The sequence below is a fragment of the Alligator sinensis genome, unplaced genomic scaffold, assembly GCF_000455745.1.
Source record: "Alligator sinensis unplaced genomic scaffold, ASM45574v1 scaffold131_1, whole genome shotgun sequence".
Lineage (NCBI taxonomy): Eukaryota > Metazoa > Chordata > Crocodylia > Alligatoridae > Alligator > Alligator sinensis.
In genome coordinates this window covers 2,002,921-2,021,099 of record NW_005841830.1, presented here as the reverse complement: position 1 = coordinate 2,021,099, position 18,179 = coordinate 2,002,921, and the positions used below count along the sequence as shown (strand labels likewise).

General features: G+C 38.6%; 1 protein-coding gene across 16 annotated transcripts in view; it reads right to left on the bottom strand.

The window, feature by feature from the left end:
- NRXN1 (neurexin 1) overlaps positions 1-18,179 on the bottom strand; it is a 1,211,846-nt gene that overhangs the window by 137,713 nt on the left and 1,055,954 nt on the right. For 12 of the 16 annotated variants that reach the window (XM_025201341.1, XM_025201393.1, XM_025201483.1 and 9 more), the window contains 2 exons: positions 16,508-16,597; positions 14,725-15,044 (listed from right to left, as the gene is read on the bottom strand). In XM_025201341.1, coding sequence (XP_025057126.1) covers positions 14,725-15,044; positions 16,508-16,597 — 410 coding nt within the window. The remainder of the gene's footprint in view (positions 1-14,724; positions 15,045-16,507; positions 16,598-18,179) is intronic. The other 4 variants (XM_025201684.1, XM_025202242.1, XM_025201742.1 and 1 more) reach the window with 1 other exon arrangement.

Below are 18,179 nucleotides of genomic sequence, written 5' to 3'. Positions count from 1 at the left end.
TGTTTGTCTTTGTGCACGCCGGGCGGGGGGGGGGGGGGGGGGGGGGATGCAGGGAGAGGGCTCCAGGGTCTCTCTCCCTGCAGCAGCCCAAACCAGGATGCAGCTTTCAGTGGCTTGGCTGTTGGCGGGGAGCTGCAGACAGAAGGCTCTGGGGTCTCTTTCCCCACAGCTACCCCTGCCGGGCCACATTGACCAGGTGGGGGATTGTGGGGAGAGAGGTCCAGAGTTTCTCCCCACCCCCGAGCCACTGCTGCTGACAGTTGCCACCTGGTGATGGGGAGGGAGCTGGGGAGAGGGGCCACCCAGGCAGGCTTCTGGGAGGCATGTGGGAGTGACCCCAGTAGCCAGTGCAGGCAAGCTCTGAGCCTCCCCACACCAAACAGTAAATGTGTGATTGGTTTGCTCATGCTCTAACTTACAGTGCTTTGAGTAAAGCACAATAGAGCACTTCTGTCAGGGGCTTTTTGAATGTGTGTACTTAGCCTAATATTCAGAGTGACATTTAAAATACTGCTTGGGTTATCACTTTCCACCACTAACCTTACCGTATATTTTAAAAAGTGGAGATGTCAGTATAAGAGTGTGCATATGTATATGTGTACAATATTGCGAAGGGGAATGTGTAAAACCTTATGGAAGCTTGTGGGCATAACAGCTGCCCTTTATTTAGGAACAATGTAGAAAGCAGACAGCTGAAACAATAGAAACCACTACCCAAAACACATAATAGAAAGAAGCTGGGCTATTTGGAAGGTGGGGTTCCACTGGAAGCTGAAAATAGTGAATAGCTTTGAACAGTGAAACTGTGTGGTGATAGACACCATTAGAAATACTATGAAAGTAGGCAGGACAGAAAACAAAAAGCCAGTGACAGCAAGAGCAATCGATTCCTGTTGTGTCAAGGGAATATAAATTTACATATATGCCTGGAAATAAACAGTATTGCATCAAATAAATATGACTTCATCACCAATCTTTCCTTGCAACAGAAGCAACCAAAAATACCCTAAATACTAACTGGTTAGGATAAAAGATGTAGCAGCAATACTATATTATTTGTTTCTAGCACAAATATTTTCTTCCTCCTGATTCCAAACTTGACACCCCGCCACCCTGCCTCAGATGCCATTTTTGTTTATGGTATCTGCAAATCAATACGTGCAGCTAATGAGGGAGGAGAGGAAACCCTACAAAGCTAGATTACTTGTGGGGACAGTGGAAGAGGACAAAACATCCATGCCTTCCCACAGTCATCTTAAGATGGAAGACAAACAAATAACCCTTACCTCCTAAAGCAGATCTTCCTTGTTATTCCCATAGAAGTAAAGGGTGAAAGAGATCTTCAAGCACATTTCTCTGCCACTGCAGGGCTATACTCAGTACAGTTCTGTAAACTTTCATCAAGTCTCAATTACAATGTTCTGCTACCTCTCTTGGGAGAAAAATACACAGAATAACAGATCTCTTGAATGTTTACATGTTCATGGAGTGGGGGAACATCTAGGAAGGTAGGGAGTGGTGTGGTTAGACCTGTGGGCCCATTTTAATAGTGGCCTGCCTGAGAGCACTGCTCTCCCTTTCCCTTCATGAAGACATACTTTCCAGTTTCTGTGTCCTCTATTGGAGGGAATGGGTTAGTATCACTCTCATGTTTCTTAGTTGTACCTTAAAAATCCAGTATTTCTTGCTGTATTTTAAATTTTTCCAAAAACTGTAACGCTCTCATTTTCTTATACCATTGGCAATCTTATTTTTATATACCTAAGTAACATTAACCACCTCCCCCCCCCCCCAAAAAAAAAAAAAACAAACAAACAAACAACAACTATTACTTTAAAAAGCATATACCAATACACAACCCCAAATACCTTCAGGACTGTTTCAGGCTGGACGTCAGGAAGAGCTTTTTTACAGTCCAAGCCCCCAAGGTCTGGAATAGACTACCGCCAGAGGTGGTTCAAGCACTTACTTTGAACACCTTCAAGAGAAATTTGGATGTTTATCTTGCTGGGATCCTATGACCCCTGCTGACTTCCTGTCCCTGGGGCAGGGGGCTGGACTCGAGCTTTCGAGGTCTAATGTCTATGAAAACATGGAACTAATTATTGATTTATTAAAATACACATAGAGAACTTATACTATGGGAAAAAAGTAAACATTGTTAAAATGAAAGTGGTTCCTATGGATAACTCATTAGCAAGCAATAATCCCAAGAGTTATTTTGTTACAGTAAACAAGAAATAATGTGTGAAGAAATCAGGCCTGCAACTAAAGCCTTGTTTCTAATACTACTAAATTAGCATGAATGTTTTGAAGGTTACTTAGTGCTGGGCTGAAGTCTTCAGTGGACATACATGCATGTACAATCATGTGAAACACACGTATCCTCTGAACGCTGCGGTCTAACAAAAAGTAACCTGTATCATAGTAAGGCTGCTGAGATGAGTGTCTATCACACTTGCTGCACCAGAGTGTATTGATAACTTGATTGTAGTGGAAAAGTTCTACTACAAATTCTGTGGCACAGACTACTTCATTGTAACACTGTATTCATTTGAGTAGACACATTGGTGGTAGCATCTGGGTCACTATCCTTTTTAAACTGCTAGAGAGAAAAAAGAATCTCACTTGAATGAACCTACCATTCCACCCAGTAAAGGGAAGTGGTATACTACAAAAGGGCAAAAAGACACATTTTATTATTAGCTTTATTGTAGATAAGAAGCTGTGTGAGATAAGGATAAAAAAAAAACAACAACCCAACTATGATTCTCACTATGAAAATGTTCCCACCACAAGAAAAAGTGAATTGAAATATTTAATTTTTATATTTGAGATATCAGATTCTCAGTTCATGCTAAAGGGAATGGGCACCATAACTTTATTTGGAGGCCTATCAATGACTCTTGGCAGCAGTACATAGATTTACATACTGTACAGATACTGGAAACAAGTAGTAATTATACAAATCAGATCTTCTCAGCCAGTCAGAGTGTAGAGAAATGCATAACACATAAGTAAATATACAGTTATGGGTCACTAACTCTACAGCATCCCCAAGCTCCAACTGGTCGAAACAATCCAATATCAGTATAATCCTGATATAATTATATTTGTTTGGCTTGACAAGGACCACTGAGGAAGAACAGCTGAAGGATGTGGAATACTGAGTAGGGAATAAACATTGGTTGAGACTAAATGACTCTTCCAAGGAAGGCCATTTTAGAAAGAATCTTGTAGTAATATAAATGAAATGTCCCATACAGTTAGTGAGTTCATATGATACAAGCAGAAACAATGGATCAGATAATGAAAATGGATGCCCCAAGACACTGCTGTGATGAAGGGTGCATTTAGACATTCAGTTTCTCCTCAGGAATAACCATACATGTACAGGTATTCAGGCTTTTTTCTTGCAGGGTAAAAATGGACAATCTAGGACAAAAATAACCTGGGAACAATGAGAGTTAAATCACTCCCAAGACAGTTTCTCATGGGAGAGTGAATATCTATATATGTTGCAGCTTCTCTCCAAAGAGAACATGGTCCTCCAATATCCTACTCCTCCCTGCCCATGCCAGGGTGACAGTGTGTCACTTGCCAGACTGTGCTGCTTCAGGAAGGAGCAGATCACCACCCCCTTCACAATCCCTATATTGTGGTGCACAGAAACAAAGGCTGACCACTGGCAGCCTAGGTCAGCCAATCAGGGCTACCTTATACACTGCTGCCATCTGTTGCCAGGCAGCCTAAGAGAGCCTACAGAGCATGCTGAAGCCTGTGCACAGGGCCACTGCAAGCTGTACTCTCTTCAGGACCTCTGTACACCTGGTTCTGGGTAATTTTTTGTTTTGTTTTGTTTTGTTTACCAGGAGGACAAACCTGGGAGAATTCCTACATATAATTTGAAAAATGCTGCAAAAATAAAAAAGGTGCTGTGAAAAAAGTTGGCATCATCATCACTGTTTTGTTATTTTGGGAATTATAATTCAGCCATTTAAAATGTCAAAATGGAATTCAAAATTAAAAGATACTAGTTTCAAACAAACTTTACAGTAAATGAGTTAGGTCATTTTAAAATGAAAGAAAACCAAACAGGAGCTGGTAAGAGCTTCAGATACTTCCCCCCCCCACTGCCAGAATAAACTTAAAAAGAAGCTTTGATTTCATAACTAATTAATCTATGTTGTAGACAAGTTTGTGTTTGGAGGGATAATAATAAAGTTGTAATTTCATTTACAAACATGGTTTTCTGTGCATACAGATTATGAGGGGCTTTTTCAAAGAACTACTTAGGGTTTCAGGAAGATAACTAATCCCATTGGCTTAATGGGAAACGCAAGGCTTAAAACTGTTCAATGCTTTGAAAATCTATCCCCCCTCTCCTTTCATCTTTAAAAAAAACAACCAAAAAGTACAGGAGGGGAGGGGTTTTATCTCTTACCAAAGCTCTCTGCTTCCCATAACACCACAGAACTCCATCACTGAGTGAACAATCTAAGAAGGATTGGGTAGGACTTTAAGGCTAGGGACAGACATTACACATAGACCAGTTTAAGTGATCAGAAACTGGTTTAAACCTGTAATAGAACATATGTTCAGTGCATGTAAACCAGTTTGAAAATGGCTGAAACTAGTTTGAGATAAATCTGGTTGAATGTAGTATCAGAATTAAGTGATTTGGCTCAAACTGGTTTATGCAATGTCTGCTCCAGACCCCTTGCTGGTTTAAGTTAAACCAGACACCCCCAGCATCCTGGCATGCTCTTTGGACTGGGTGGGGCTCCCTGCTCCACAGCAGAGCTGGCCCCTCCCTTCTGCTCCCTGACTGGAGCTCGGCAGAGACTGCTCCCCACCTTCTTCCTCACCATTCTCTGCTAAGCAGGAATTTCCCTCTCCTCTCTGCCTTGCACAGAGATGTCTGTGTATTAGCTAGCAGACCACATGCTGGCTACAGTCCATGCTATGACAGACAGAGACAAAGACAGAAGCAACAGGTAGCTGGTAATGTTCTTCTGTTGTTTTGTTAATGGGGTGATAAACACTGAGTTAGGGGTGATAAACGCTTATCAATTCCCCGCTGGGCTAATCAGAGCATCGTGCTGGAGCTTGGCCACACCACCCCTCAGCTTAGTACTGTGGAAGGGGAGGGCTGCTCTAGCACCCCTGGCTTCTAGCCTGAACCACTGCAGGCATGTGCCTGCATGTCTTGGATGTCTCAGCAGTTACAAACTGATTTAGCTTAGCCAGGTTAGACTAACCTGAAAAGATTGAATCAATTCAGGCTCAGACTTTTTGAACGTCTGTCCCTAGCCTAAGTTGTTTCTATGCAGTTCTTTCCGCAACTAATATTTGCAAAAGGCCAGTCCTAGGACCATGCCCAAAGTAGGTGCTGTGGCCAGGCTGTACCTCTATTGGCAGACCCACAGCTGATACAAAGTTTAAAAAAAATCCATTTGACACAGCATGACAGGAGCCAAAGTCCTCCTGGTCATACAACATACATGAAGTAAAACTGCTGCTGATGTTTAACTTATAAAATATTAGCAGAGAGTGGTAGGTAGCAGTGTTAGCCTGAAATCAGGCAAAAGGCAGGAGAGAGATGGAACTTAAGACTAAGTGAATCAGAGCCATGTCAAGAAAGGACATAGCATCTGATGAAGTGAGCTCTTGCTCACAAAAGGTTATGTCTCTCTATTTCAGTCTATAAGGTATATCTCTACCCTGCCTTCTATATATTAGCAGTTTCCAGGTACATGACCCAATAGCTGAAATCTTGTGTTTCCCTTGCACTTGGAGAAGTTTTACCCTCTGTGGCTGATATGCTATGAAGTGATTATGTCTTAATGCTTTGTAATACCTATTATTAGAGGTGATTCTCACTCCATGAGCTCAAGTGACAAAGATCTGTGTTTTTGGACCTGAAATTCTGCCTACAGACAATATAACTAATGGTAAAGATATTCATTATGTACACATTCAAGAGTAGGATTTGCTACAAGTATATGAAGTGAGCTATCTACAAGCTCAGAAGAAGATTCTACTGTGCTGCCCACACACAAAAAATACCTTTAGGATTAGATTTTCAAAAGCACCTAAATGTCAAATAGGAACATCTTGTTGCGTCTTGAAGACAATTTTGACAATACTGCCCTGAATACAGATTTATTCTTTTAGCCCGTTACTTAAAAATCAAATTAATCAATATAGCCAATGGATGAAAATATTCGTCACCAACACGTGAAAAGATACTATAGCTTAAAAACATGTGCAAAGAATGTTATTCCTTAAGGCCATCCTAGCTGTAAAATGTAAATGTTATTTTTCAAATTCCAATCTGCCAGAGAGATTAAAAAAAACCCCGCACCTTAACTTGTATCTATTAGAGATATTACTTTACAATATAGTATTAAAATATGTTATCAATCAAGCAAACCATGACATTTCTTCTAAAAAATCATAATATACACAAATGGAATGTATGCAGCTGAAATATATATATGTATCCACTGACACTACTGCTTATTTAGGACAAAAAAATCTATACTGATATAGAATTAAGGATGAGAATACACAAGGGTAAAACCATTACTGGGATGTAATATAATCATAAAAGAAATACAAGTAGGTTGGAGTATATTAATGTATAGAAAAGACACTTAATTATCCTTAACTGTGCCTGACAGTGGTTATGATTAAGGTACTTTTATATTTATTAAAAATCAATTTTTAATGCATATTATTTCTTTCATATTTCTCCACTGTATGGTACATATTCTAGCAGAATTAAATCCATGTGGGTGTTTTAGCTATGTGTTTCCAACCCCCAAAATACTTTGATTTCTTTTAGCTATATTCCCTTAAAGTCATGTTGCAGGTTACAATGATGTGTTAGGTCAGCTGCACTTAAAATGCAACTGTCCATGCATTCATATAGTAAAATATGTGCTAAGTGTAATTGGATCATAGCAAAGTTGTGACTTTTCGCACGAGGAGTGCCTCCAGATCATATTAGTCAGCTAACATCCAACTGCTTCACTGAGATAATATGAACAATTTGTGATTGCCTGAGGCATCTATACAAGTTGTAAGTGGCAACAGCAAGCAGAGGGGCTGAGTCTCACAGAACCACACTCTCCTCTGGGCTTTACAGTCAGCATGATGGAACCACAGCATCATAACACACTCAAGACCCGATCCTGCTTTTTTCCCCTGCTTACTGAAGGGGCTCCAGTGCCAGGGCTGGACTGACAATCAGCTGAATGTCAATCCCAGCGCCAGTCCCAGCACTGCACCACAACTGGTTCAAGACTCCAGTGTTTGGGACCAACAACCAGTGAGCCTGTGCATGTTAGAGATCATATCAAACATTACTGTGTGGCTGCTCAGAACCATTCTAGCTTTAATACAGTACATCCTAAATCTGTGCTAAGTGTCCCATGCAACAAAGCCCTAAAACTACTGAAATTTACTCTCAAATTTATCTCCATTTTAACACTAATTTTTGTGTTGCAATTCCCTTGGTTGCTCCAATTATTAGACATGACATGCAAATACAAACAACCCCAAACAGAATTCTATTATATATTTCTAATAATTTAGAAGATTAATCGTATTAAGACTTTTTATATTTTAACTTTTAAAATAAAAAGATTTACCAGTCAGCCAGAACAATGCTCAGCAGCCAGACTATAGCGTCTAATTAAGTTGGTTTTATAGCTACTTTGTACTATTAGAGCAGCATGAAGGAACCAAAATGTAGTAAAAAGATGAGTGAAAGCTAAGAGCTGACATTTTCCAGAGGGTGCCTTCAGTTTAAGGAGGGGAGCTAAAAAGAACTGAGAGGCTCTGGCCTAACAGAGATGCAACACTTCTTTAAGCTTCAGTTTACCATGATTTTAAGCTAATTAATTAATTTATTTATAAAGTCCCATAACTCATTTTTACTGAGTATTGCTGGCTTGGGGTATGTTTGTTCTCCTTGGTGTATGTATTGAAGAGGCTGAATCCTTATTTAAGTGCAAAACAGATTTGGTAATAATGTATCATCATATTTTAGCATTACAACGGGATTTCCTAATCTGTGCCTGGTTCTCTTCGAGCCCTTTGAAAAAAATCTCACCATTCTATCTGTGTGTGTGCCTAATGGATATCTGCTGATGTTTAAATGATTCATTTGAATGCATTTGGGATGGTCCATTCAGGAGTGGGGAAGCCAGAAGAGGTTTTTCAGCTCATCCAAAACCTTTATCTGATACTTCCTTAGCATAGAATATGTAGTTTATACAGAATTTATCTAAAATCTACTTTAAGGAATTTCCTACTTAGACTTTGATTTCTATTTGTCTGCCTGTAGAGACTGGTGCCAAAAGTACAAAGTTCAGTTGATACCATAAACATCTCTACAATGACCCCTAAATAGATATTACATACATAAAAATGTCACATGTTAAAAGTGTCATTTCAGGATCCAAGGAGACTGGGAACAGTGGGGCATATATCCCCGTTCCAAAAGTAAAAATAACATCCATTACTGGTTTTACAGAGCCACCAAGATACTGGACGTTAAAGCAATCATGTTTTAGGTACAGAAAAGCTGCCATTAGTCAAACTATCTTGGACACATGGAATTTTGGAAGTGATGTGACAAAGATAACCTGATTCTTTGACAAGGTGAAGGAGGAGAGGAGGGGAGAGGAAAGGATATAGCATACAGTGTTAAGGAGCTTGAAAAGTTAAGATAATTTCCAAGGCAGACAGGAAGATAGGGTGGTCAAGGGTGTACTATTATCTACCCATTGATCATATAGTTCCATAATGTATCACATGAATAACACCTTCACAGATATAGTATTAATGTAGTATATAAAAATAGAGTACAGAAAGGATTAAACCTAACCACTGAAATTCCTGGGTTTTCCCATCTCTAGAGAATGTGTGAGAGGTGGAGCTGATTGTTGTGATGTTTGAAGCAATGAGATTCATTATACACCAGCATACATCCGCTGGAGTAGAATTCCTGTGATTTACCAGACCACTGGGAAAGTACTTTGCCTACTGGGGCCAGTGTGTCATGGTGTGGAGTTTGTGAATGTCAGAGAGATGGAGAGTGAGAGAGAACATCTATATTGTAGTGCTTATGAGAATGAACAACACAAAGTCTGCAGTAGAGAACTTTCAATTAGTGCAAAGAGATGGGTGGATAATATTCTCCCACTTGCTAACTACATTGATTTCATTATAAATGTATCACCAGAAATATATTGTAAAGCCTGTGTAAAAATGAGCTACTCAACCATTCGCTTTAACATTTAACTATGTCCATAAAAATCCCACATTATGCTTGATTTTAATTGGTTTATAAAGGTGCTGAACAAAGCCTGTCATTGCAATGCTGTAATGAATTCCTTTTTAAATTCATTGCTCCAATACACAAAAGATAAATGTATCCTTTTCCTGATGTATGCCCTCCAGGGCCACTGACCAAAATTCAGCTCATCAACTGAAAATGAAAACAACTTAATTCTGCTTGACCAAAAAATTGGGGTCTATTGTTCCAAAACAAATATGCAAGAACCCCAAGGTATACTGCAATTGCTTTGCAAGTAGCTCCATATAATTGATGGGAACCCATTGTATGTGAGGAAAACAGCATTCCTTTGAGGAATGCCAGAATCTCTTATGAAAAATATTAACAACCATTCTTTGTGTACCACTTACAGAAGTAGTTTAAAATGGATGACAGTACAGACTGCCACAGATGGACTGTTACAATGAAATCCATTGAAATGGGTCAGAAATGAGCGTCAAAGTCTTGATTTGCCAATACCTCACTGGTGATTTCACAGCTAGTGGCAAAGAAAATCATGGTCCTGATCCTGTAGTCCTTACTCAAGTTACTATCATACTCAAAAGTCCCATTAAAACCTTTCCCAACTTTCCATGCTTTATTGCAAGTCTTGCCAAGACTTTGGCATGCTTTATTGCAAGTCTTGCCAATTTCTATAATATTTGATCATTTAACGAGCACTCTAGCTCCTGGACACATTATATGAAAATGCATGCTGTGGCAGGGCACTGGTTGTGCCTGCCACTTTAAGGGCCTGGCGCTGGCAGCCGCCAGGTGCCTGATTAGGGCAACCGTTTTGGAACTGGGGATGCCCATATAAACATGGCAGTTCTGCTGTGAGAGGCAGGCAACAACATTGCCTGGCCAGAGGGCTGCTGCTATCATCTGGAGGTAAGGGAGGAGCTGTAGGGGATGGTCAGGAGGCTCCTGGTCCTGGGCATGACCTAAAACTGCACCCTGCTGGGAGTGGGTGGCTTGGTGGGGCTCCCAGTGGCGCAGGAGCCCCCAGGAAATGTCAGGCCAGTTACCACCCCGGTGAAAGGTGGGTTGGGGCGCCTTAACCCCTAGCCCCCACCACCAGGTGGGTAACCCCTTTGTTTGGAGGGCCCAGAGGGTGGACCCTCGGAGAGAGGAAAGGGCCATTGACTCAATGCCTGTCTGAATTTCCCCTGACTGGCCCATGCTGGGGCCAGGACCAGAAGAGTCAAAGGGCCAGGGGGTCCACCATGAGGAATGCCCAAGAGCTGAGAGCCTGGGGTCGACTAGCCTGGAGGTGGGCCAGGGCTAGTGAGCCGAAGGTCCCGGTGGGGGGATCACACCCAAAGGGGGATCGGTTCAGGGAGCTTTGTTGCCTGGTATGACGGTGGAAGAGTCCGCCTGAAGGGAGGAATCCAGGTGGGGTTCAAAAGTAGGATTCTAGGGCCCAGAGCTAGGGGCGAGTGATTATGAGAACATAGATGCCATCTGCGAGGCTTGGGCTGCGGTGTAGGGGAGGAAATGGAGCTGCAGATAGCGCCCCCTGGCATTGGGGCAGGAAATGGGCAGCCTCCCGCTTAATTACTTCCATTAATTATACCAACAAGGCATGGCAGATGAGAATGAGGGCAGTTAGCCCAGGAACAGGTGGGCGGGCCACTGGGAAGTCGGCCCTGAGCAGGCCCCCTGTTACACATGCATTCACTTTCATAGGGAATTTAATTTGAAGAGAAAAGTTTGAAAACAAGATGACTAAGGACTCAAAAAGCAGGAGATAATAAAGATTATCTAATAGGTTATTTTAGTGTATTTAAATGTTTTATTTTAAAACAATCATTATACTTTTAGGTCAATCTCATGATTTTTCAATTTCTGAGGTTAGCAGTATAGTTGTTCATTGAACTCTGTGAAAGTTCAGCTTCAAACAAAGACTGTAGGAACAGGATATAAATCCCTTTGTGTTTATAATAAAAAGTAAAAGTTAAGGTTGCCCTTTGAAAACAATTGGTGGTTTGAAAATAATGCTACTGACCGGCTTATTACCCCTATGAACTCTGTAGACAGACAGCCTAAGTAAAAACATTCTGCCATATTTGTTATCTCATTCCTCCCACATAGGGGTGGGTTGCTCATTTCACTTTGCTGTTACATCATTTTTTTTTTTACATTAAGTTCTTTAAAGCAGGGTCTACCATTTACTATGTGTTTATATCCAGTCTAGTTTATGGCTGATGGTTCTAGATCCTATTATGCTATAAAGTACTGGGTATGAGATTTTGAAGGCAATACAGGAGACTAGGCCATCAAGTCTCATCAACGTTCAATACGGTTTGAGTACTCCTTTTTGAAAATATATATTTATATTAAATTATATGTCATTGCCAAACATCCACTATTAAAACATATAACCTTGGGTAGGTAAACTTTCATTCAAAATAATTTATGAGACTAAATGTATTTTTAAGGTTCTCATGCTCATATTGACTGCAATAATACACATGACAGCATGGTATACGTTTTTATGGAAGTATCATCTTTATCTTGTTACAGCATACATTTGGAGAAATTAGATATGTACTGACCTAGCTGCTGCACCAGTCTGAACAGTCAGATTTCTAACTTTGCATTTTTCTAATGAAATATGTCTATGTGCACATGAGTACACACACACACACACACTCTCATAGAAATAGATTTAAATTATTAAAAAAGAATAGTATAATATTTAATTGAATTCAATAGCTCTGCAAATGGAGCAAATAATATCTAATTGAGTTGATCATTTACTTCTATCAGCTCGTGTTGTCACCATGCTTGCACTAGCTGGTAATAATGCAATTTACTTTAATTAGCATCTGCTGTTCAATTGTGTATTTTCTTCAGTAATCTAATTCTGGACAGTTAACTTTTCTTGCTATGCATAACATAATGCTTCTTTTAAAATAAAATATTTGGATTTGACACTTTTACAGCAACTATAACTATTCTTATATCCTTATATCTATATCCTATATCTTGTCCAGAAACAAAAGTTTTGAGAGTCTTCAACTTATACTGATATTAATACAAGATAGAGGTAGTTAAGGCATGTTAGTCCAAAGTCAGTCAGAAGGCAGGGTACATATGCACCTTTATAGACTAAATTATACCTCCATTGCCCATTTTCTTACTTCACCTGAAAGGCATTGTTTAGTGGAGACATGCAATGGTAAATAGGGCTTACTCCTACAAGGGGTGTGTGTATATACACACACACCCACACAGACCCACCCTTTGTAGAAGGAAGCCGCATTTGCCATTACACATCACTAATAAATGATGCCTTTCAGGTGAGGTAAGGAAACAATGGGCAATGATGGGGGGACATAACAGCCATATGTTGGGGTAAGTAAACTTTCATTCAAAATAATTTATGTGACAATGTATTTTTAAGGTGCTCATGCTCATATTGCCTGCAATAATACACGACAGCATGGCATACATTTTACACACACACACACACACACACACACACACACACACACACACACTACAAGCTTTCATGACCCCAGGCGTATACATATATGCTTTTATATATATACCTGTTGTCATGAAAGCTTGTGCTGTGTGTGTTTAAAAGCATACTATATATATATATATATATATATATATATACACACACACACACACACACCTCATAAAAGCTTGTGCTATATGTGTATGTACACACACACACACACACACACACACACAAGAGTGTGCTATATATATATATATATATACACACACACACACACACACATGCACAAGATTGTGCTATATATATATATATATATACACACACACACACACACACACACATGCACAAGATTGTGCTATATATATATATATATATACACACACACACACACACACACACACACGATTGTGCTATATATATATATATATATATACACACACACACACACACACACACACACACACACACGATGCTGAGCATGCTTATATTCATATATAGATGTATATGAACATGCTCAACACCTTGTAAGAGTAAGCCCCATCTGCCACTACAGGTCACTAGGACAAAAACAATGACTTTCAGATGAAGTAAGAAAACAATGGGCAATGAAGGGGGCACGGGAGACGGCCTTAATTTAGAGGTTATCTATGCCTGAACTTGTTGCAAGAATATGGCCCAAATGTCAATCTTGGAGCTGCAATGTTATCAATAACCTGCTTAAACAACAGATGTGATTACAGACTGCATTTCAGTGCAGTCCCTGGCTACTGTACTTTGTAATAACATAATCATTTTGCAAGACAGAATGTTTTGACATCCTGAAAAGTAAAACACTAATGATTATTAAAGGCAACAAAGCTGCAGTTATAGAGTCAGCATAATGAGTCCTATAATCTTATTTAAATACAGGCAAATATTCTGAGCATTTCCCCAGAAAAAGGAATTTCTAATTAGTACGGAATATTTTCAATACATAAACATAACTAAAAGTTGTTTCACTAGTAATGTCAGGAATAGAGTATGGAACAGATGTGGAAGTGTTTTCCCTGCTGCACAAATGTCCTGTTAAATTACACTTCTTTTAAAGCACATAGCCTGACTGCTATAATTCCAGGTATCTGCAGGTCATATGATTAAAGTACTTAATGCACTCACCTTTTTTTTTCCTGTTCAGATAGTTAAATTCTCTCATATAACATACAGAGATCCTGCCAAAACCTGAAAGCCACTAAATATATCACTAAATTCATGAGATATAAATAACTCAGCAAACAGTAAACATCACACACTAACTTGGAGCCTGGGTCTCAAGGGACACAACATGCTGTCAACTCCTCATTAGCTAGCCTTTCCCAGGAGGCAACATGTCCTTGAAGAAAGTGCCTTACAATATCATGTTTCAAAGGAAGCTCTAATGTTTTTTAATCTCAACCATCTCCAGTTTTTGTCCCTTTGCCTTCCTCTACATTCTCTCTTCAACTTGGATTTTCACACACACTTGGATTTTCATGGATCACTTGATGGATCACACTTTTTCATTCAGTTACCTATTTCAAACCTATACATCTTTGTTGAAGCTCACCAATGTTACTCATGAAAGGAGGAAGTTTATTTAAAACACTGGAATCTCACTGAAACCAAGCCAAGTGGTTATCCAACACAATAAGGATCTAAACTAGCTAGTTTGTCTAACTTGGAATAATAGGTTCAGTCAATCAGGAGCTAGCTCTTCCTCTAAAGTGTTAATTCAACACTGTACAGACTGGCAGTTCATGATCCATAATTATGTTCTCATAAGGTATACACTTATGTAACAACAATATTTGATCTGTAGAGCTGATGCAATTTTGGGAACTTCAAACATACTGTAGAAGGGAAAAGTACACAAAGGTGGACTAACCTGACCAATGGGTTCTTTTGTGGGGGGCTTTCCTCTTCTGACAGTGCTTGTGGCCAAAGTGGTGGTGGTTTCCATGACTGATGTGGACATCTCAGACTGCATCGCTGTTGCCGTTGACTCGGTTGTCATAGAGGAAGGCACTTCACCAACAAGTCTCACATTTCCTTCTATCACGATGTTGGCATCATTTTCAGCTGCCATATTCAGAACTTTCAAGCCATTGTAGTAAAGACCAGAGAGCTGGCCTTGGAATGGATGGCCACGTTCCTTGCCTCCAATTTTTATGGTTGCTTGACTATTGAAGATTGTGAGCTGACGTCCTGTAAAGATAGTATTACATACATGCAAAAATGTTGATTGTGAACTCTACAATCTAAGAGGATGATTAACAGATTTTTCATGGGGTGAATAATGAGAGCAATAAACTATAAGAAAAGGATTTGACTCATAATTCATTGCTTTTTAATGAGGTGTCCATGAAATGTATAATTATTTAGAAGTATTTGTAATTTCTTAATTTACTATGTTTTGGGTTTTTTTGCTAAAAGGCCAATCAAATATATTTATAAATTGGTTTTCTATTATAAATAAGAATTACACCCCTTCCCTTTCACCCGAAAGCTACATTATGTGTGTGTGTGTGTGTGTGTGTGTGCGTGTGAAGAATGCCAAGTTTCTAATTCCTTAAAGCTATTTTCCCCCAAGACTGTCAACATTTCAAAGATTTTCACTCCAGTATAACAACTAGACTGTAGCTTCATGTATGTGGTGCATATGTATAAATACGTATACACACACACACGCAAATATACACACATATGCAAACCTATCACTAGGTCAAGTGAAGAGTGGTTTTAAAGAATGTGGTCTAATGAACTATTTCAGGTATCCATAATATATCTAGATATAATCATATAGACTATTTATTATTTATATGAAAATGTTTCCTTTTCACATCTAAGTGTTTATTTTCCTTTGATGTACACACTGAAAAGAAGCACATGGTTCATACTGAGTATCTCAGAGGCATAGAATTCAAAAATAAATGTCTGATTGGCTTTCAGCAAGGCTATCAATTCAAATAAAAAGGTTTTCAATGTAAAAGCAACTTCAGGAATGGTTCACATACCGATGGAGAAATCATGGCACATTTCCATTAAACAGAGAAATCCTCAGCAACAGTACTATTGTTATTAAATAGAATATTCACTTTAGCAGATTGGTTTCTGCTCATAAAAAGCATGCACACAACTTTAAGTTCTGTTTTAATTAGTGTTTCTTCCAAAATCCCCTTAGAAGGTTGCAAACGTTAAAGGGACTTCATTTTGATTGGCAATTCATATTGCCCACTATTTAAGATACCTACAGTTTAAACAAAGATTTTTTTTCAGGACCATAATGAAGATATCATAACTACACATATTTTTTTTAGTTAATAATTTAGATGCTGGAACATGTAACATAATCTATGAATGATTTATAATTTTTGGTTAATGTTTGCTATGAGTACCTTCATAGATTGAGTTAGTGGATTATATTTAACAGTCCCTTTAACCTTAAGTTAACAGGGTAAGATTATTAAACAGCTGGTACTTCTAAAAAATGTATAGAAATTATTATACAAGGTATGCAAATATTACTCTCTACATTTTACTGTTTTAAATTTGTTTTTAATTTAGTTTTACTGAATATTTATTTTTTATGTTTATTAGTGTTACAATGAAGTACTACTTGGTTATGTTCAAATTATTTTTTATTTGAAGTTTTAATCAATGTTTTTTACCTTTGTCGAGTAGCCATTCATCAACTACTCGACCAAGTCGATATGGAATTCGCTGTCTAGCAATCGCCAGGCGCTCGTTATCATTGTTTCCTTTAAAGTTTAAAGAGACATTTCATTGGTTAAAATCTGTAAGGTCAAAGGTTAAAAGTTAATACTTAAAGCTTGAGCTATACAGTTGCCACATGATTTTTTGAAATTTGGAATTTTAAAAAGTGCTACCTAGAACATTTCATGTTTCAGACTTTTCATTCATTCATTTATTTTATTTTAGCAAACAAAATTATTCCTATGTTAATTGAAAATTAGAAATCTGCATTTGAGCTAGGTTATTAAACTTATGTTATAGACAGACCCAAAAAACAAATTTAAACATCATAGAATGGCTTTACAAAAAATGATCATTGACCTCAGGGTTTTGTCTTTTTTGATGTTTCTTATTAACTAGTTAAACATTTTCAGGTGAAACAGGTTTAATTTTTCAAAAGTCACCCAACCTCTTACTTCAGGTTAGTCATTTAAAGAACACAAGCTGTTACCACCATCTAAGACACACTTACTGCTGCTGTCTAGAAATAGACCTGACATCACTTATTTCCTAGTCAGAAAAAAAACATTCTTATCCACTTGATTTAAATAAATTCAAGAGTTTCAAATATGGGATACAAAACAAATTAGATTATCCATCATTTGCACACTGTAGTAGAGGATGGTGATAATATATTTTATTAAGGAATATCAAGGCTTTGACAAAAGTGACATCAGATGTTGTTGTCTAAACATGTCCTGTCTCTGTGATGTGGAGTGCTCTATAACTTTAGTGGATTGCTATGTTTGGTGTGGGTTCATAAATGAAGAGGAACCTAGATTGAGGCCATATGTAATAAAAAAACTTGTCTTGCATGCAAATCTTTCCTGTCCCCATTCTGCCATTCTCTTCTGCTTTAAGTGACTAACAGAAGAACTAGAGCAAGCTGGACCACCAACATCAAAGACTGGACAGGATTGAAATTGACTGATTGTACAATGACTGCAAAATACCGGGAAGAATGGAGGAAAGTTATTACTACATCAGAAGTGCTTCAATGGTTGGTGTGGCCTCAGGACTGACTGACTGTGAAGCAGAGCTGGTAGGAGACTATGACCCCATACAATCAGTAAAACATCAGATTGCTAGAGGTCATATGAAGATTGCCTTGAACATTTATTTGTAATTACTGATCTGCATGCTATAATGATAAAAGGTATAATTCATCAGAACCCATATTAAAAAAATAGGAAAGTGGTAAAACCTTTTGTAATATAAAGGCTTTAAAAAACAAATCAAAACATCTTTTTCTCTCATCAGTTAAACACCTGATAAGAAACCAAAATCCAAACAGGGAAAGGTAATCATTCCTAGCTTGGGTCTGAGTGCAAATGCTAAGGATTTGCTTAGGCTAGGGATAGAAATTACACATAAACCAGAATAAGTAAATAAATCAATTCAACTCTGTAAAACAACAGAAGTTCAGAGCACATAACCACTTTCAAAATGGCCAAAACCGGTTTAAGATGAACCTGGACGGATGTAGTATCAGGCTTAACTGATTTATCTTAAATCAGTTTATTGAACTTCTGTCCCAGATCCCCTACAGATTCAAGTTAACCCACAGACTCCAGCACCCCAGGATGT